General features: G+C 37.6%; 1 protein-coding gene across 4 annotated transcripts in view; it reads right to left on the reverse strand.

Moving 5' to 3' along the window:
* Window positions 1–298: 298 nt before the first annotated feature.
* Window positions 299–21,143, reverse strand: part of OSBPL6 (oxysterol binding protein-like 6) — a 51,548-nt gene continuing 30,703 nt past the window's right edge. For 3 of the 4 annotated variants that reach the window (XM_010565947.1, XM_010565939.1, XM_010565931.1), the window contains 14 exons: window positions 17,561–17,726; window positions 16,477–16,607; window positions 14,265–14,372; window positions 11,746–11,883; window positions 10,304–10,391; window positions 9,873–10,126; window positions 6,898–7,035; window positions 6,478–6,541; window positions 5,792–5,870; window positions 4,397–4,541; window positions 3,149–3,293; window positions 2,101–2,227; window positions 1,398–1,520; window positions 299–444 (listed from right to left, as the gene is read on the reverse strand). In XM_010565947.1, the coding sequence (XP_010564249.1) occupies window positions 336–444; window positions 1,398–1,520; window positions 2,101–2,227; window positions 3,149–3,293; window positions 4,397–4,541; window positions 5,792–5,870; window positions 6,478–6,541; window positions 6,898–7,035; window positions 9,873–10,126; window positions 10,304–10,391; window positions 11,746–11,883; window positions 14,265–14,372; window positions 16,477–16,607; window positions 17,561–17,726 (1,815 nt within the window). In that variant the 3' untranslated portion in view covers window positions 299–335. The remainder of the gene's footprint in view (window positions 445–1,397; window positions 1,521–2,100; window positions 2,228–3,148; window positions 3,294–4,396; window positions 4,542–5,791; window positions 5,871–6,477; window positions 6,542–6,897; window positions 7,036–9,872; window positions 10,127–10,303; window positions 10,392–11,745; window positions 11,884–14,264; window positions 14,373–16,476; window positions 16,608–17,560; window positions 17,727–21,143) is intronic. The other variant, XM_010565956.1, reaches the window with a different exon arrangement.

Below are 21,143 nucleotides of genomic sequence, written 5' to 3' on the forward strand. Positions count from 1 at the left end.
AGTTTTGCGTTTACCATCTCTCCCGAGTGACTTTGGATAACTCATCTGCTTCTTTTGTTCTGGATTTTCAGCATATGAAACTTTAAAAGGTTTCTGTTTCTTTCTTTTTTTTTTTTCTTTTTTTTTTTTTAATGGCTGCTGCAAAATTAAAAAGATCCAGAAGTGGTCAGGGGCCTGGTCTAATGCACTTTCAAAAGTCCGTTATAAAGATGAAAATAAATGCGAATGATAGGTTTTTCCGTAGACCCACAAACCACGCTTAGCTATAAGAAACATATTGTGCATAGTTATTTTTTTCTTCAGAGTGATATGTTTACTAGATCTACATTCTCAGTTTACCAGAGTACAGGAATTTCTACTTTACTAAAGCCAGGATCCTTTCGCAGTTCCCAGTAGGTGTCATTGGTAACCCAGGCTTCCCTTTGATTAGCGTCGATAACTTTTCTGTAGAAAGGAAAAAAAAAGAGAGAGAAAGAGGGGGAAAAAAAGTTCTGACCATAGATCTCTGCTCTTATGTAATATGAAATCATACTCCATACCTCTCTGATCTAACCCAATACTAAATCTGATTTTATATTTCTAAAGGACACAAGAACAGTCAGGGATTTAACAATAAAAATCAGCCTCTACCTGTGTCAAAAGTGCAAGGTTTAGAAAGCAGCCAAAATCACAAATGTGTTGTCTGATCTGTGTGAACAGGTCTTAGAGCCACATAAAGCCTCTTTGACCATTACAGATTCTGATTACACGCAGGGGATCAACCAAGAGATCTAGCTTGCAGAATGCAAGTCTTTTACCATTTACGTCATTTGTCTCCTCTATATTTTCCTTATCTTCCACTACAAAACTGCATCAAGCATGTTCAATCTTTTCACTTTTGATTTGCCATGCTAAACATCAGGCTATTTGGTAGGACTAGCCCTTGTTTCAGAAGAATGCTTCAAACAAACAAAAACCCCTCCACTCAAAAATAAATTGTAACGTAAGTGTAGATATATATACACTTATATATACATTTTACAGAGAGATATATGTATGTATGACATTGTTTTTCAGGTCACTGTTTATTAGTTTGTTTATGCAATGACGTAAAACAATAACCTAGTTAAATCTCAGATTCTAATATTATACTTCTATTGCACTTCAAAAAACATTGGCTGAGGGGTGCAGCAGGCTTGTATAGCTGTTGCCCCTTGTGAGAAAATGCTCTTTTAAGTATGAAGCTTTAAACTATGTAAAAATTGCTTCAGGCAGAGACCAGGTATCTGATTATTTTTCTTAAAATTGCCATTTTCCAGGCTTTCATGATTAACAGACTACGTTGGTGATAATTCTTGTAGTATTTTGTCCAGTCATACTACAGAAAACAGACTTACTACTGAAATGAATAGACTCACTTAAAAAATTTGGGTACATATTCAATGCTGTTTTCTTCCATGTACCGCCTCCGACCTCTCTGGAGTTCCTCTATTCTTTGTTTCTCAGATGCTGCCGCTTCTACATTTCCTTCCTCCAGAAGCCTGTATGAATAACAGCAGGTCCTATAGCAATCATACAGTGTCTAGGACAAGGGATTTTCTAGTGCCAATCATCACAAAAATCAAGCAGAAGCCAAGCCAAGCCTGTCTGTGTTGTACCCACTTTCAGATCTAGTCATAACCTCATAAAATAAGAATAACCGAGATGTGACTCCCCAGTTACATGTACCTGACCTGTAGCCTAAGGCATACGCTTTCTTTAGTAACTTCAACATATCACAAACATTGAAGTACTTTGAACTGAGATTTAGGAGGGAATTAGTGTTGATTCCATTCATAGCAGGAGGGCAAGACATTTCAGAGCCTGTCTTTCTAGTTTGTTATGAGGAATCCTACCTCTGCCCAAAGATTGCACTATAGCTCTACTATACCAACAAGATGCTTTCTACTTTCCTTCAACTGAGTAAAGCAGAAATTTGATTGCAATACTGAATACCTTCTCTGCTAGCAGAATCCTCCAAAGCTTAGTTCAGACTGTAGTGAAGACATAGACAAAATTCAATACTCAGCCAAACCCAGTCTTAAACCCAGCAATATTAAGAGTATAAATAAACATTCTTGCCTTTGATCTGGCCTGAATCGTGCATCTGTTGTAGGAAGAAGATCTTTCAGTAAAGGATCTAATTCATTGAGCTCAATAGCAAACCTTGTGAAGCCATAATAACGTTCATAATTGGTTGGCATGGAGCCTGTGTGAATATGTATGAGAAAGAAAAAAGCTTTTTAAGCTATTACTTTAAATATGCAAGAGATTAATTTATTTATTAAATTATAACAGCAAAAATATTAATATATTTTACACTTACATATAATTAAAAAGCATCAAAAGCTATTCTCTAGGTGGAACAACATTCACTAAATATTAATTTGAACTGCTTATCCTGTGGAAGTTGTAATTACATGCTAATAGATTCAAAACTTATGATTTTCCTTCCTTTTTACATAAGAACTACTGTTTTCCAGATCTTCAAGTTAAACATAGTTTCCTGTTCCCCAGAAAGTGGGCTTACCAAATGTCTCTATAAAAGCTAACCTTAACTGATCTTCAGAGTTGATTTTGGAACATAACACTCACTTGCAGACTGATTCGGCACTGTCCAACACCTTCAGCACTAACAGCAGTCAGAGTAGACACAGCAGAGAGTAGGGTGCAAAGTAGGGTTGAAAATAGTATCTATACATAGTAGGGTTCGAAATACTAACAATAATGACAATTGCTGGATAATCACTCTGCATGTGTGAAAGATACTACAGATGCAAAAGACGACTAATTCAACCTCAGTGCCTATAAGCAAGCAGTAAGGAAGTTGAAATCAGCTCCTGAAATCACAGGAGCTCGCAGGCCCAGACATCCAATTTTTTTGCTTAAGTTGACCACAAGACCCCAGAGTATTTGACCAGGAGTCAGAGTGAGATGTAGAAGACTATGCCCTGTAAGAACATTTCCATTTACCATTATTATAAACTCATGTAAATTTTTGTTTATTTGTCTAGCCAGAAATTTAATTTCTCCAGTAGTATTTTGTGTATTTAAACTGATGGCTAAAACAGCTCTACATAGTTTAGGGTTACACTACAGTGACTGCCAGAGTTTATTACAAGCTTCTTACCTGGCCTCCATATGCATTTGGCTGAAGGTGCAACCCCACAATAAAGGCCTTCATGCCACTTTCCAAAAAGGCGATGAACCACCTTCCCTTCTTGATCTATCACAACTCCCTGCACCTCATTTACATTTGAATTCCAGTAGTTCACCTGCAAGTTTAACAAAGAATTACTAGTTCACACTGTTTTTCACATTACCCATTGTATCAATACAGCCACTGCATGAATCTTAATATGTGGCACCAACTGTCCAAATTTTGTATTGGAACAGCTCACCTGGAACCAAGAATATCAGAATTGAAAATTCAGATGATCTGAATATTAATTGATTTAGTATATGAGAAACCCTGAATAATTTGATATGTGTTTTGGTATAAAGATATTTAAATTATCTGCACATCTGGGAACTATACTGTTGTTCATTAACCCAAATCCCACCACACAATTCAGCAAAAATGACACTTTGATCGGAGCCAACTAACTCTCTTCTTTCTATATGGAGAAATACTGAATATACCTGTACGTGTAAGGGAATCCTTTGACGGGTGCTGCACACTACTGTTTGCAGCAGGGGAGACATTCAGCCAGTATTACTTGTTATTTGTTGCTTTCTGTTTCTCTTCTTTGCTTTGCTTTTCTTAGACACATTTATTTCTTACACCTTCACCTACTGAGCCAGTTGCCCATTCTCAGAACATCCATCAAAACATGAATTTCAGATTTACGGTAACGCACCACCGCTAACACTGCAATGGTATTGATGTATTTTGTTGCAATATGAAGACAAACTTATTTTTAGGGAAAATAATGGATAGTAACATAGCTATATAGTGATTTGGTTTTATATGTGGTTCTTGTCTGGATATTAAAATACAAAGCAGCATTATTTAATCAAAAGAGAAAAAATATTGACTGCCAAATTCTAGTAAAGGCAGAAGTAAAATGGCACAGAAGTCTAAAGTGACTTTGTGTTTTCATTGTGGTAATACAAAAGAAATTATTCATTCTTAACCTAAAACCAACAACAGTATAGCACACACCTATACGGCAATGCAACATTCTGATATCAGATGTTCAATGGAATGGAGTCATACTACTCAACATAGCACTCTCATTTGACAATTTACATATTTATGAACGTTGATAAGACATAATGTGGAATGTGGATTTCAGGAATACTAAATAAACTGCTTGAGGTATGCTTGAACTATGCAGTTTTATGAATATGATATGTATTAGAATACATATGTTACCTTGACAAATGTGAGTTTACAAATACAAACACTGCTTTTTGTGTTTCTGATAGTTATCTCTCCATAGTGTTCTATCCACCTCCTTCCACTAAGAATATTATGTATGCAAGTAGTGACTTTGTTCCAGACATAGTAGTCTCCATACCTAAGAACAGATTAACAAGTGGTAACATACATTAACCATGATCATTAGGACAAAAAAAGTAAAACATAGCTCCATTATCATAAATAAAAGACCATATTCCTCAAAAACTTTTGAAACAATAGCTTACTTTATTAAAGCACTGGTTCTGGGTACATTACTAATCCTCCATAGAGGAGCTCACCTAAACTCTAGTGCAGAGACCTGAAGAATGGTGCTATGAACCACACATCAAGCCATTGTGAATCACCAAAGCCCTGCATAGCATATTCACTGTCCTCAGAGCATTAACTGCTTTGGCCACATTTCCTCTAGGGGAAGGAGAGTGACCCAACGATCAACATAAGGCTGAATTGAGGCTATAAGCAGACAAGGTAATTAAATTACAAATATGGGAAGGAGGTAACAGAAAGGAAGTAGGAAGCAGGAGCTCACTGGCACGTCATCCCTTTCCCTCTGTAACTACTCAGAGTCAGAGCATCTCTGTTGTCAAACAAGGGAATAAAATGAGGGAATTATATTGTGCAAAGCACATTCTCCTTCAGAGCTAAGGGGCAAGCATGAGGACAGAAGACAAAGATGCTCCTGAGTGCATTTACTTCAATTTCATGAGATGGATAAAGAAGTGGAGTGATGTCATGCTGTTAGAGGCAGAAAGAAAGGCTGGGTGCAATGTACAGGAGCAGGAATAGTACTGCAAAACCAGCAGACGTTTAAAGTATCCTCTCCTTGCATATTCTCAGGGTTTACGACTTGCAACTACTCTTAACTGCAGCGAAACTTCTTCTTCTCATTACTCTTTCAACATCTGAAGAACACGTTCTGGCTTAACTACATTTTGGAAAATGACCTTACATTACTAGCAGTTGTTCTGAGGGAACACTTAGCAGTATTGAGAGCCTTAGTTAGCACATCGCTAGCTGCTGACAGTCCTATATTGCAGCCTTGTTCTGAACAGTTGATTGTTACTGTACATGTAAAACTTGGGTTCTCTCTCCTAAAACATTTCTATTCCCCTCTGTCTACCGCTTTCTAGAGAGTTTGTATATTTTCCCTCCAAAAACCCAAATGGATCTTCAGGCTCAAAAATGTTTCAGTGTCCCCACCTGTACACTAAGGAGAGATGTGAGCTACGCACTACTCTCACCAGTACAAATCATGTGATGTCTGCATACACTTCCCCCAATCCATTCACAAGGCAGCACAGATTGCAGCAAAGACTGAAAACAAAAGGAAATAGGACAGTAGCTTACTTTGGAAGAGTCACATTCAAGGTTCCAACTGGCAGAATTTCCATTGATTTCCCCCAGAATTTGTTTTTCCACCTGATATCTGAATATAATAGTGAAAGATTTACAAAACTGAAAAGACCAAAGTCTCCTCCTTGCAGTGATCTGCGTGTCACACAAGATGCTCTATGCTAGACTACCCAGTTTAAAACAGGACAGTATGAGGCTGTCATGAAAATACAAAAGAAAAAAAATACTAGAAAATGACATTAGGCCAGAAAAACTAAAGATAAGTTTGATTTTTTTCTAGGAGTCATGGCTGTGCTACATTATTGTCAAAGCTCTCATGAAAACATTCAATAGAAATTAAATGTATATGTCAGTAGATACAAAGAAAGAGCTGCTTGTTCAACTGTGTAAAAAGAACTGCTTGTGTTTGTAAGAAATAATAATTTTCTTGGTAAAAAAGCTTCTAACCAGAAAAGTATAAACAGACTGCAAGTGACAAGGGAAGTTATAACATGTCTGCTGACTCTTAAGAATAAGAATTTGGAGGGAAGTAATTCAGAGCATCAGTTTGTAATATGTTACTACAAAAATAATAAGTATAGAAATTGAGTAAGTTCCAAATGCAAAGCTCAGCTTGTACAGACAAAGTTTTTACTTCCTAATAAAAAAGGAGTTTATGGTTTTGAATTAAAAAAGTATACCTTGCCAAAACACAAAGTTCTTCGATTCACAGTGACAGGCCGAAATGGGAGGATGGTGGCTAACCTGGAAAACAGTTTGACTGAGTTAAAAACAGTTCATTTTCATTTCTAAGACAATACAATTGTTACTGCAATATGAAAATACTAAATAGCCCACACTATTTTTTAGCCTATGTTGCTATGAAAACAGATGCAACTTGTTTGTACTTGAAATGCTATGTACTTAAACCACTTCCTTGTGATTACTATAAAAATATATACCTTCTAGCATTTAACAAAGTTCATTCATACTAACAACCTTTTCATACTATTAAGAGAGCAAACCATTCTAACTAGAAAGAAAAAACAAGATTACTCTATAAAACAAAGAAACCAAAAGCTAAATCTAAACAGGAGTGTCTATCTAGAAACAAGCTTTACCTGCTCTGAGAAAAATCGAAATCCTTTGTCTTCTCTAATACATTCATAAGTTTCACCAAGCACTGGGTTAAATGGCTTGCTTCCTGCTCTAAAGTATGTAGAGGCATAGCCTGATGCTGCAAAAGCAGCTATGAGAACCTGTGAAAATAAAGACAAGAACATAAGCAAGTATAGGCAGACATTCTTGTGTATCACTACGTGGCATCCCACAACTCACTCCAGTCAAAGTGAAATCTGGATTAATGAGGCATGCCTGAGAGTGAAGCCATACATCCCAACCAGAACTAATATAAACTGTATTTCTTTTGTTGATATAATTTGTTTTTCTTCATGGCCTCAGTCAGTCTCTTTGAACAGTCCCCTAAAAATAACAATCTGCACAAGATACTGTTCTTCTACCTTTGACCAGGTTTATCAATAATGATCGAAAACACAGACCCAGCTCTAGTCTATGCTCCTTGTGAACAAATACTATATGATAACTTCTGATGACAAGATAACATACCATTTTCCTATGGGAACTATTTTATTTGGTGCCAAACATAAATGGCTCTCACTTAAGATGTCCTTAATGCAGAGTTATCTCAGGATCTTCCATGCATGTGCGGCCTTATCAGCCCCCTTGTCTACATGTACAACCAAAATTTAGTAATCTCTAAACCAGGCCTAGCTGGGAGTAATAAACTAAGTGACATGCCACGGTAATGTAGATTACAGCTCCCTTCAGCAGAGTTTAAAAAAAAAAAAATCACAACAGGCACTCAGAAGTTGAAACAAAACTTCAGAAAAGCAATATGGGGATAAAAACCACTCACCTATGCATTATCTGCTAACAGTGGGGCGAACCTTAACCAGGTCCCCCTTGCCTCACGCTAGCAAGGTCATAACACTCGTAAGCTTTTTACATGCTTTGTTTTCATCCCACTGTGTAATGAGTGCTCCATTCTCTATTCACTTCATATTATTCATAAATACAGCATCAACAGAATTAATGCTCTTTTCATGGGCTGTTCTTCAACAGTGTCCTGGTTTCAGCTGGGATAGAGTTAACTGTCCTCCTAGCAGCTGGTACAGTGCAATGTTTTGAGTTCAGTATCTGAAGAATGTTGATAACACTGATGTTTTCAGTTGTTGCTAAGTATGGTTTAGATTAAAGTCAAGGATTTTTCAGCTTCTCATGCCCAGCCAGCGAGAAAGCTGGAGGGGCACAAGAAGTTGGCACAGGACACAGCCAGGGCACCTGACTCAAACTGGCTAACAGGGTATTCCATACCATGTGATATCCCATCCAGTATACGAACTGGGAAGTGGGGGGTGGGAATCGCCGCTCGGGGACTAGCGGGGTGTCGGTCGGCGGGTGGTGAGCAATTGCACTGCGCATCATTTGTACATTCCAATCCTTTCATTATTGCTGTTGTCATTTTATTAGTGTTATCATTATCATTATTAGTTTCTTCTTTTCCGTTCTATTAAACCGTTCTTATCTCAACCCACGAGTTTTACTTCTTTTTCTGATTTTCTCCCCCATCCCACTGGGTGGGGAGGGAGTGAGAGAGTGGCTGCGTGGTGCTTAGTTGCTGGCTGGGGTTAAACCACCACAAACAGTAAAAACCTTCATTCTTCCAAAACCTTTTTCATGAATTTAACTATAATACACTACAGAGAAATGAGGGGGTTTACTATCCTTATGACATATAGAGCAATGAGAAGAAAAAAGTTTCCACTACTTTTGGATGCTTATTTAAGATAGCAAAGTCCTGATTTTTCAAAGAACAGCAAAGAAGCAGGTAACATATTCACAGTACTGCTACTACCACTGATGCTTTGGGTATTCAGGACTTTTGCCAAGCAGGCCCACGTGCCTTGGCCTGGGTGTGCACTTTGCATTTTTAAGGTACTTGTTAAAAGTTTGGTTTGTATCCTCAGATAGGGGATCGAGAAGGGGATTGAATCCGTGTTTCCGAAGAAGCTTTCGGTTGCACCATGGCTTTTCCTTCCTGAACTCTCCTGACTCCTTCAATACTCACCTTCCAAGCTTTTCAACAAAACAGGCAGAGTCCTACAGGCAAACAGCCTGCTTTACTCAGTACAACCTTGCCCAGTCCTTATAGGATCTCCCTTTTGTGAGGGACATAAGGAGTCTTGTAGGAAAACAGCATGCAATGACAAATAATTCAACCCCCTATAATAAGACAGGTCCAACTTCTTCAGTGGCAAGGAAAACATACCAATGTTCAGGACCCCTCGCTCTCCTGCAGGCCATGTAAATGTGGCAGTTCATGCACCTGAGCGCATGGCTATATGACAGCCACAGGCAACCTCTCTTCTCCCAGTTATCCACAGTGCTGTCAACCCGTACTAGGGAACAGTAGATATGTTCGTCAACAACACTGCCAAATTTCCCTAACAGCCTTTCCCTGTTTCTTCTGAAGAAAAGGAGACATGACAGATCAAAGCACCCTGAGTCCTGAACACAGGCTGTTGGCTGTCAGTTAAAAAACAAAGACATACTTACAGGGCAGTTGAAGTCAGGCTGCCCAAGCAAACCATTTTGGTGGTTTGGAACTTCTCTATTAGAAATTGCCTAGGATGACATCTTATTGACATCTACATTGATCATAAGCCAGCCACAGACTTGATTAGCTCTTAGAGGCTACTGGAATTGATCACTGAAAGCCAGGAAAGGATGCTGCAGGATTAGAAACTGCCAATGCCTACATATATGGTCCTAGAGAGTGAGATCAGTCTTCACATCAATGAGTCACAATTGCAGGACTTGGTTTAAAGTCACGAAAAGTCCCTCAGCCGTGTTCAGATAAAACCTACCACCTCTAATTGTTCATAGCATTCATTTGACCCAGCAGGGAGGTCTGTTGTCTGTGAACAGGAAGAGCAAGACAGGACCCTGCACAGACCTCCACTCAACAGCTCCCTTTTTAATACAGACATAAGAAGTGCTACACTAGATTTATTACCATGCGTTCATAAGGATCATCTGTTTCAGCAGCCTTGTCCAAGAGTTCACTGTATTCCAGCTCTTCACAAAGATGTTGTAAGGTATTCAGAGGTTCATTTAGCTCAACTGGCATGGATACTTTGGAAAGATCTTTGCCAATGTTATTTCTCAAAATATTCCACAGATTGATGTTACTGGTGTCAGGGCTGGGAGCTGGGAGACAAGTTCTCCGTCCATTCCTGAATGCACCTCCTGTTAGCTCACCATTAAGAACTGGGAAGGGACAAAATATTATCATAAGAAAGCGCTAGATTAAGAAAAACAGACCACCAGAACAAGCAAGCCCAACTTCACTGATTTCAGCTGAGTTGGTCTTGTACAGACATGCAGTAAATCTGGTACACGAACAAAACCAAAATAATTTTCCAAAGTTTAAAAATAGCAGTATACTTTGCCGAGAAATGTTGTCCGCAACACTGGTGTTGTCCTCAGATATATTATCACTCACATCACTGATATAAGATTCATCATCAGAAGCCTAAAACATAAATAAAATATCACCTAAGTCAAATACATATAAAATATACCAACAAATTAGACAAATATAATTGAAACACAAATATTCAAAGAAATCATCTCTACTCAGTTAGAGCTTTCAACTAAATCAACTGGATGTTTCAATCAGCCCATACTGCCAATGCACTAAATGTGTCAAAACAAATGCTATGCTCTCCTTATGTTTCTGAATTCCTTAATACGAAGCCAAATACAGGCATTAAATTTGCAAAAGGGTGACCTCAGATGAGACCAGAGATGAACAAAAAATGGACAACATAATGCGCTGGGGATGGGAGGTGAGAAGAGACAGACAGATTTGTGCTCTTTATAAAGAGCCAAACAATAAAACCAGCTTGTGTTTCAGCAAAAAATTATATAAACATTGACCTATAATTTTGCAAAACAAGAACTACATCACTGTCTTAAAATTTTTTTTTTCAGAAATATTACTTTCAAAATAATTTACCATATTTACTGATAACAGAGTATTTATTATAAGGCCTATACCATTTTGGGGTGACTTTGTAAAGTTTGCATTTTGTTTATACCAGACACACCGATTTTCCATGCTGATATAGACAATCCAGACTATTGAGATAACATGTACTTTACACCTGCCAGAAGCAATAAGATAAGGAACCAATCCATTCTTTAGATGAACAACTCTAGCTGTGGTTGTGCCAACTCGTGGGACATGAGCAATCCTTGTCAAAAAGAAAACATGGTGGAACACTCTTATTTCCTCTTACAGAAGAGTTGTGGTAGACCACAGCACTACTGTGGCTTTATAAAAAGATATTTTTAAAAAATAAATAAATTTTAAAAATTGAAGAATTTATTCAGGATAGCACAGGAAAGCTGTGGACAGAAGCATGATTCAGGAGCCTGAACTGTATCTGATGGCTTCAACTTTGAGCCTGAGTGAGCCAATTTTTCAGGCTTTTGTCTACTTCTCTGATTATAGAGAATAACTTTATATGTATACTAGATGACTTTTTTTTTAAAGAATATTTTAAAATCTGTATTAGTTGACGGCATACTCAGACATAATTGCTCCTGTCTATGTCATCCTTACCTGAAACTTTCATAGTCTAGCAAGGACAGATACTGAACATAAGCTACTGACACAAACAACTTTCAACTCAGTTTTACACTTCAGGGAACTTCTGCACTCCATCACAAGTGAGTCGCAGGTTCATTTACCTACACCTTACACATTCTGATACCTTTTTATTCTAAGTATCATTATTAAAAAACAAAACAAAACATTCACTAGTGGTAGCAATACCTAAATCTGTCCAACAGCAAAGCTGCAGCATGCTGCCATAGCCTACCTCGTTTTCTGACGAGCTGGCAGATAGAAGCACTTCCTGTGCATCAAAGAACTCTGAAACAGATTCAGACATAGAGAGCCTGCTCTCATTAGAAACTTGCTGAGACAGTGGCAAACTGACATGAATTTGTTCACCTGTCTGTAAATAAAGCACAGAAAAATAAAAGTATTATTTCTAATATAAAAGAAATATGCATAGAAGGGGTAAATCACCCGAATAATTTTTCTATGCCAAATATAACCACAGGTAGTAAAGACAGCATTTTAGTAGGGCTTTGTGTGTACCTAACAGATGAGACTTTGACAAATTACAAAATAAAGTGCATTTTGAGCAGTGAGATATATGTCTTCGAGGCCTGCTCAGCATCAACTGCTAAGTTTTAGCAGCACGAATAATCACAGATCTAGTTCTGTATCCAGAGGAATGATTTTGTGGACAATAGTTGGATTGTGTCAGACAAATTCAGCCATGAAATTCAGATGAAAAGACACCAGGTCATAACAAATTACATCACTGGAAGCTAGCTTTGATACAACCAAAACTCAAATATAAAGCTTTATAAGGTCAGGGAGTTATAAGTTACTTTCAAAATAAATGCGCTTGTGAACCAGTTTAGTAACAAATGTTTGAAATGTCTGAATATTCAGGAGTATGGCTATAATATATATTTATGTGCTTTGATTCCGTGTTTGTACTTCAAAACTCATTCAAATGATGCCATTAACACTGACTCAATACTACTAAAGGGAATGAACTCTCTATGGTTTATTATAAAGAGAATTTAACAGCAAAGGCAAGGGTTCAAAACTGTGTAATGTTTATATCAGTAGGGGGGCAAGCTAATTTAAATAGTGGAACATATATTCCTCTTCCTGCTACTGATGGGAGGAACACCAGGTTTCAACATGTTACCCTACAGGTTGTCATTTTAAGAAGGGAGGAAAACAAGATTCTCTCCCTGTACCATTCCACCAAAGGAGCTGCTGCTGTGCAGGGAAACAGGCTTTTGACTTAATCCCTTAATTTATATAGCATGTTGCTTCTGGGAGATAATACACATGAAACTACCAAAGCCCTTCTAAACACAGTTAACTCTTCAGATTGCAACTCCATCCCCATTAATCCTACTACAAAAGTCCTGCAAATAGTTTTGTTGGCATCTTAATCCTGTAGAATTATTCTATATAGTTGCCTCAAAATGCACTAACCAAAAAAAAAAAAAAAAAAAAAAAAAAATCAATCATAAACTAGCCAAGAGGTCAAAAACCATTCCTTTTTCACTGGGGCTTATAAGCTTGTAGATGGTTTATGATGTTTGATGAATTATCATGGAAACAGAAGCTCATTTCACTGTTATCTTTACAGGAAGTGATTGAAATTTTAAGTTTTTGTATTAACTAGAGGGACTTGGAAAAATACACATGCCCCTACCTGAAAAAGATGCTCACACAGGCATTATCTACACACTGCAAGATTATACATATAAAGCAATCAAGAGGAGTGAATGAGAGATCTGGGAACTTTGAAAAACTTCTTCAGTCAGACACACTTGCACCAAGATAATGATGTACATATGGAAAAGAAACAGCTAACCAAGAAAAAACACAAAATAGAAAAGATGGTCATTGCTCAGAACTTCACTGCAGATTGCTGTGCTGTGGCACCACTTCACCTCTATCTTCTGTTGCTAGTCTCCAACGTGCTGGACTCTTGGAAAAATTGTTTGGACATTTTCAAAAAGCAAATAAACGAAAGTAATTGGAAACATTTTTTCACTTTCCTTTCTTGTTGGAAGAAATAATTAGGACACAAAAGTATGTTAATTGAAATGCCATGTGCATAGAAAAAAACAAGTGGAAATGACAAATGAAAAATATTTTGGTAAAATGCAAGCCGTATGGCTGTCAAAGTGACCACATTAATTGTAACATATTACAGCTCGCAAATTCAGATTTGTTCTTCTCATGATGGAAGCTGACTTGTTACTAACACAAATTTCCAGTAATCTGCTGACTGAGGAAAGCAAAACAAGGAAGACTAGATGTTGCAAACATGGTATTAATATAGTGCTTGGTTCATAGACTGAACCTTTTGATTTCAGCAGTGCCACTCAAGATATTAAACATCAGGCCATTTAAGCACTTGCAGGATCAGGCCATTAAATACTGTTCTGTTGATCTGGCAAGAAACTAAGATACAGAATTGGTTAGCTACTGTGTGTTACATTCAAATACAGTAAAACCTCACTAATTCCCACAGCCAACAATTAATATTCCAAAACTGGAGTCCTTCCCTGTTTCTCTGCAGAGACCAAACTGAGCTCTTTCATGAGATCTGACATATGCAAAATAAAAGACAGAAGTTTTATTTTATGTAAGGAAAAATATAATCTGACTTTTTCTACAAATGAACATTTGCCAATCTGAAAAATTCTGTAATTTGCCAGATGCATTTCAGCTATTAGTGAGAATTAGCAAGGTTTGATTGTACTCTAAATCCATTAAAGGCCAAAGTCTTACCTCATCAGGACTAGGGATAATATTTACACTGACAACCTGATCACAAATAACAGATTCTGAATGTATTCTGTTCAAGCGACTCCTTAGTTCAGCATTCTGGTTGAGAGCCTTAAAATAAAAATTGCACATTTCATTTAAAATTAAAAAGTAAGTGTTAAACAGCAAAAAAAAAAAAAAGAAAAAAAAAGAAAAAAAAAGTAGCTTCTTCCCAGCAATTTCCTAAGAAATCACAGAACCTCCCTTCTTCTTTTTATAGAGATACTTGTTTTGAGATCCCCTCTAAAATGATTTAATCTTTTGGCTGGTTTGCCTTCAGTGATTTTCAGGGGGCAGGGGGTACAGATATTCTCCCACAACATAACAGCAGCATTGTACCATAATTCTTCAGATAGCTCTTTGGCAGGTATACTGGTGGGTACAGTACGGAAATGGGGAGTGAATGCAGCAAGAAAGAATGAAACTGCAGAACAACAAATGGGAACTACCCGCAAAATGCCCAAAGAGGCAATTCTTGGTTTACAATTATACAGCCCTTTCTGAACCAAGGTTATCAGCACTTAGAGCCTGCAAAAGGAAATTGCTTCCTTTCCAGCAAAACCAACATAATTGCTAGTATCATTGGGTGTTTGCCCATCTGATCAATTTGATATATTTGCATATGTGTACTCATTTCAAACTACTGATCCACTAGAGTGGTATCTGCTGATTTTTCTCCTTTTTTAAAGCCCAACCCAGATGATAAATTTGGGTGCATATATACATATTGTCTGTTATCTAGAAAGACTCATGTGCAAGATTCTGAAATCCAGAAAAAGTGTAATATGTTACATACCTAGAACATGAACTGACTTAACCCTAATATATCCCCATTACTGAGGGATATGGAAGGGAACAACAGACAGACATACTGTTTTAGTAGAAAATGACTGTTACAATGGAGTAAGAATCTTCTTCTGCCTCCCCCTAGTGTAGACTCAAGAATAGATTGCATGAATGTACCAAAACAAAGTAGGACCAAAGTAAAATAGGTTAGCTTAAACTGTCACTAAACAGTTTGAGTGACCCCATTTTGCTTTGTTCTTAAACAGTCTGGGCATGTTCGCAGTTGCCATCTACCAGGAAGGGAAGGTGACAACTAACAGCAGGCTGGCAGTAGCTTCTTAAATTGCTCAAACCTGGTCATGAGACTGGTTGAACCCAACCATCTCACTAAGGTCAAATTTCCACTTATTCCCCATTGAGACTATGAACTAATGTGTAACAGTGACTTTTAGACTGACACTGGAGGCTAGGAACAAGAAGAAAACATGATCACCTATTTCATACAACTTGCTAATAAGTCTCCACAGGTCTTAGTTAACTTTGTATCAATAACCAGAAATGGTTACCCTTACTCTTGTCCTTAACCTTTCTTTATTACAACACACAGTAATCAATCTGCGTAACACGATATGCATCTCTATCTATAGAAACATGCATCAATTTTAATCTCATAGCAAAAACCTCCAACCCAATAATAACAACAGTGTATGAAATTATATACACATTTGGGTGAAGTTCTGTTTGCCTTTAAACTTCTGCTGGCATTTCTTGCAGATGCAGTACTCCATACCAATCCGTTCTTCAGAGTAAAAGCTTTTCTGTTTTCTTGACAATGAATTAAAAAATTTGAGTTATTTTGCAACCTGAGGACTTACTGTCGCTTTACTTGTTTTTCCCCACTAAGGTTAGTGACAATTTTTCCTTTGGCTTAAGTGAGAGAGATGCTGGACAGTAACAGGTGTGTAGCTGAAAATCCAATTTACCCATAATTGTCCTGTAACCCATGATTCCTTTTGCAGTTAGAGACATGGACATATAAAACAAATCTGAAAATATACAGTAAAAATTTAAAACTTAATTAAGAAAACAAGAATATCTCCTTGGCTGTGCTGGAAACAGCTCCAGGAAAGATATCTAGCATTTCTATAAAAACATTTGATCCTTTTTCTTTACTTCCGAAAACCGTAACAGATACATGCTTACACAAACAAATGATATCCTTCACCTCCACATGCATTTAGGTTAGACCTATGTCATAACAGAACATATGTCATAGTTCTGTCATGAACTTGGCTTTTTTTTGGCTCTTTCTACCTCAGGAAATATCCAAAATATAAAAGACACCGCATCTGGCAAGCTAGATGTGCTTGAAATCAAATCAAGAACATACCTGTGAAAGGGACCGTCTGAGGTGTGCTATTTGAGCATTGTGGCCTGTAAGATCCTGCTCTGAAACAATCTGCTTAAGCTTCTCCTTCTCTATAGCTATGCTGTTAAAGGCAGACTTCAAAAGAGAATGTACTAAGCAAAAAGAAAAAAGAAAACAAGTGTTTTCTCAGTTACAGAACTGCACATTGACATCTATTACAATATTTCAGCAATAAAGAGAGTGTGAGATTTCCATCCCACAGTTAGGGAAATTTGAAACAAGGATCTGAACTTCAAGTGATCCATGCCCAAATAAGTACAAACACTTACAGCTCGAGGTTGTAAGGTGCATACTGTATGTTCATACATATGTCATCTGAGCATATTTTTGGTGCTGAACGTATAGACAGATGCGTGTTTGGAAAACCTGTGCCCAGAGTGTGTTCTTTTCTTTCTGTTTTTTTATTTTTCTCTTCAGAGTAACAAAAAATCAGTTCTGCTAAGACTTAATATTGCACTAATAAAGAGGATTACTTGGTCTTTAAACAGGTTTTTGACATTTTTTAAGATATCAGTCTCATGTTTTTCCTATATTTGCTATATAACAGATAGCGAACTGATAACAGACCCTTTTAAAAATAGTATTTTTGAGTCTGTAGGACCATTCATTTATTGGCAATAAAATGGCATTTCTAAAGTACATTCTAGTAATAAGCTCTTCTGTTGTTTCCACTGATGTAGAAAACATTGCACAAAAATGAACTGGACATTATATGTAGCAGTGACATTCTGATTCATGTCTGGGGAGAGATAAACCATTTTATTGAGAAACAATATGTTTGCAAATTCAGTCACAAGATGCAGAAGTAGTTCAGAAGACTTCTAAAAAAAAATTTCTTACCAGTTTACCTATCTCTAGATTCATGACATCCATGGAAAATGTAAGAAGGATAATACATGTTATCTTTATGTAAGCCCCTGACCAGCTGAAATTTCTTATACAGTATCATCTAAGCAGACAGATGCCCTGGCCATAACTAAGTGAAGGCAATAAAGAAACATAACAGAGAAGCGCAATAAGGGAAGGGCTTGACATTTCCAGTTACCTTTTTGTGCCATCAGGCAGAATTCTTCTTGAAGTTTCATGTACTCAGTAGAGCACTCCAGAGGGTCCGTTACATGGCTTGGGGGAGTCTGAAACTCAATGTCTGCGCAAAGGTTGGGATTAGATGAATGCAGTCGAACGGGTGACATTGTAGCACTGAAAGGGACCTACAGAGAGAAACAGTGAAGAAGTACTGTATAAGGTGCAACCAACCTTCGGACTCTGTTGAAGCAAAATACAAATTTCTTCTGAAGACAAAAGACTTGGTTCACAATGTGAAGAACATGGTAAAAGTGAACACGTAACTTTTTACTTTCCTATATCTCAGCACAGCTGATGCAGAATTCCCTTTTGAGATTTTTCACTGAAACAGACAAAAGGCGGCCTAAATACATAGCTAACAGCTAATGATGGAGCATTTCAATTCTAACATTTACAAAAATGGACCATTTCATAATGCTTAAAAGATGACTGGAAAATTAAACCATGACACATACTGCTTTATATTTGGACATTTGAGAGTACATGTAGTATGACTGTTGCTACAATACCAACATTTGAAGTATGCAAGCTCCTCCACAGATCTAGAAATAAGATATATTATTATCAAATACAGCATAGAAGTTTTTCAAAACTACTGGTAAGTCTTGAGTTGAAACTCAGTGTACGGGCAACTACGAAGACGGAAAAAGCATATAGTCTTTCTATAGTCTTTCTAACTAAACAAATAAACAACAACACCCCCAAAAAATCAAAACTGCACCTGATTTTCATTTACTGTAATACTTTTCAGGTAATAAAAACATATATGCAAATCTTTATAAATATATACATGTATCATGTGTATTGAACAGTTACCTACTTGCCACATATACAGTGTATGGCTGCCACTGTTATATATGTGAAGTGTGTGTCTGTGAGTGTATGTTGTATTTTATTTTAATTTTACCATTTAAACACATTTGTATAAAAATCAAGCCAAGAACCTAATTTTCAAATATAAATGCAAAGAAAAGGCATGCAGAACTACATTTTGTTACTTAAATATTAAGCACTGTTAAACACATTGAACACATTAAATCTAATTTATTACATTACATTGATGAAATGTATAAATCAAGAATTTTCACACTGCAGCCCAATGTTAATTATTCAAATATGAAAAATGGGGCCAAAATATAAAATGTGTCTTCTGAGGCATGATAAAGAGCAGCAGATAACATAAAAAGTCATATTACTAAAAATTTTTATCAACAGATAAGTTCTATACTACCATCAGTATTTGAAATTGGTACCTTGTTATTTGATTAGATCAGCGAATAGTTTTATCAATACCTTCCTGTAAAAGTTGCCATCAATCTATGTTTTAGGTTTCTGATTCACCAATACAACCCTCAAAATCCTGTTGGATCTATTCATCATATCTCATTCCACTCATGAGCATAATCTGCAAAATACCAACTTCCATCCTGTTCTTCCTCAATTTCCAGATACATATTGCACATAAAATAATAGGTCTATGGCACCTATCCAGTATAAACTTTATTCTCTCATGTATTTTGATTTCCAGCTATATCAACAAAGTAGGCATTTTTTATTGGACCTCATTTTTACCTCATATCAAGGGGACTTCATTAACAGGAGATGTAGAATAAATTCCTTCCGTTCGTACTGGATATTTACCCCATTATCTTCTTCACGAGAACCAGACTGCCTCTCTCAACAGCCCAACAAAACTAGGTTAACTGACTAATGTGACTAAATGTATGTTCATTTCAGGTTTCCTTTACAAAACCTTTTCAATTCTTAAATCGGAGAGCATGTTCCCAGAATTTTCTGACTGGGAGCACCACAAAGGTTCAATTGCTCCAGGTGGCTCCCAGAGGGCAGAGGAGGTGGCTGCATGATAGCTCTGTGTGTGGGGAGCACGTATCCAACCCTAAGGCCCATGCAGAAGGCAGGAAAGAAAGCTGATCCTGGCTGTAATGAAGGATCTTGAGGGAGAGTCCCCACAGTCCCAAGTGCCTGTGGTGATGGGGCAGGTTGCCCCAGCCCCACATAGACTGGCAGAGCTGCAGGCAGGCTGCCCACACATGGTGAGGGCTTTTTAGTCACTTTGTGATGAACCTAGCTGAAGAGACCTGCTTTAGATCCATCATTTCTGCCTCATACCTCAGCTGGCCAGGCTGAAAAACAATGTTTCTGCAGTGAGGTTTATTGGAAAAATAACCTTTCAAGGTGTGTCCTAGAAACAGCATTTACATGTTCTACAAATACTGTCATACTGCTTCCAAGAAATACACATTCACATGACAGAGACAACTAGGTGCTTTGCCGACTGCTTTAAATACAAGAACCAAAAATACTGAACTGTTAACTGACGTGAACTCTCCTCATACGCATCTTTTAGAAAAGTTTCCAAGCTACTTCCCACAACAGATGAAAAAATCCACATTGAACAAACTCTTTCATTCTTCTGAATAGGCAACAGTCCAAGAAACACTGCCAACATACTTCTCTTCCCCTTTTTTCCTTTCACTCCTGTGCTTTCTCTCTATATCCATGGTGACTTGATTCTGACTTTATTAGTCATCTTTTTTTGGTTGGTTTTTTTGTTGTTGTTGTTTTGGAGGATTTTTTAAAAATATTTAGCTTCTTGATGCATCACTCTGGTTTCTTCCATACACACACTCTGCCAGACATGATCTCAGATGTACCTTGTCCTGACTTTCTGCTTTACGCCAGGGACGTAACACACACTCATCCATCACCTTCTTCAGAACTACATGTTCACAGAGGAACTGACTGTTCCTGGTAGAGTGGTTTGTAAGGAAAACCTCCTCTTTCTGCCATGCATTTAACTGATGCAATTCTGTATCCCTCAGTCTATACACACAGCTTCACTGTCTGGAAGAGACAAGCACTTTGCTGCATCAGCCATAAGACCGGGCCATTGCCACGACCACTGCAACAGCTGCAGAGTCATTTTGGTGCCTCTCGTTTTCCTTCCTCCTGCGCTTCTTCCAGCTCCTGCAAGACCTCCCTCAACAGGTCTTCACTTCAGCTGCAGGTAACAACTCAGCAATTCCCTGGACTCCTACTGTCTTGCAATCTAAGTCCAGCTATGTTTCCCCCACTTAAATACTCCTTGGTACGGCTCTTGCCAATGTTGTTTAATTACTACTGAACCTACTGGTTAGAGCGTCCCACTGACACTACTCAGCCACATAAACTGCAAAGCAGGTTGATTTCTCTGCTAGGCAGGCAGACCGATGAGGTTGGAATACCAGTCAATTATTTAGCACAGCATTCAGCATCAACTGATTACAGGGTATTAAATTTAGATGAGTTAATTTGGGAACTGGAGGAACACTGATTTCTCTCATGCTTTTTAGGAGGGCCTAACAGTAACTGAGTTTTGTGGTTCAGGTAGCAGGAGTTCAAGGTATTCAGGCTTAAGCAGAAGCTATGTCTGATCTAGGGGATTTTAGCCATGGGCTGGAGCAGCAGACCCTGGAATACTTTAGCCTGGTGAAGACATTCACTGCTTGGGCTAAGTAAGGGGTATGGATTTAAAGTTCACT

This window comes from Haliaeetus leucocephalus, unplaced genomic scaffold (assembly GCF_000737465.1).
Source record: "Haliaeetus leucocephalus isolate CR32 unplaced genomic scaffold, Haliaeetus_leucocephalus-4.0 Scaffold1, whole genome shotgun sequence".
NCBI lineage: Eukaryota > Metazoa > Chordata > Aves > Accipitriformes > Accipitridae > Haliaeetus > Haliaeetus leucocephalus.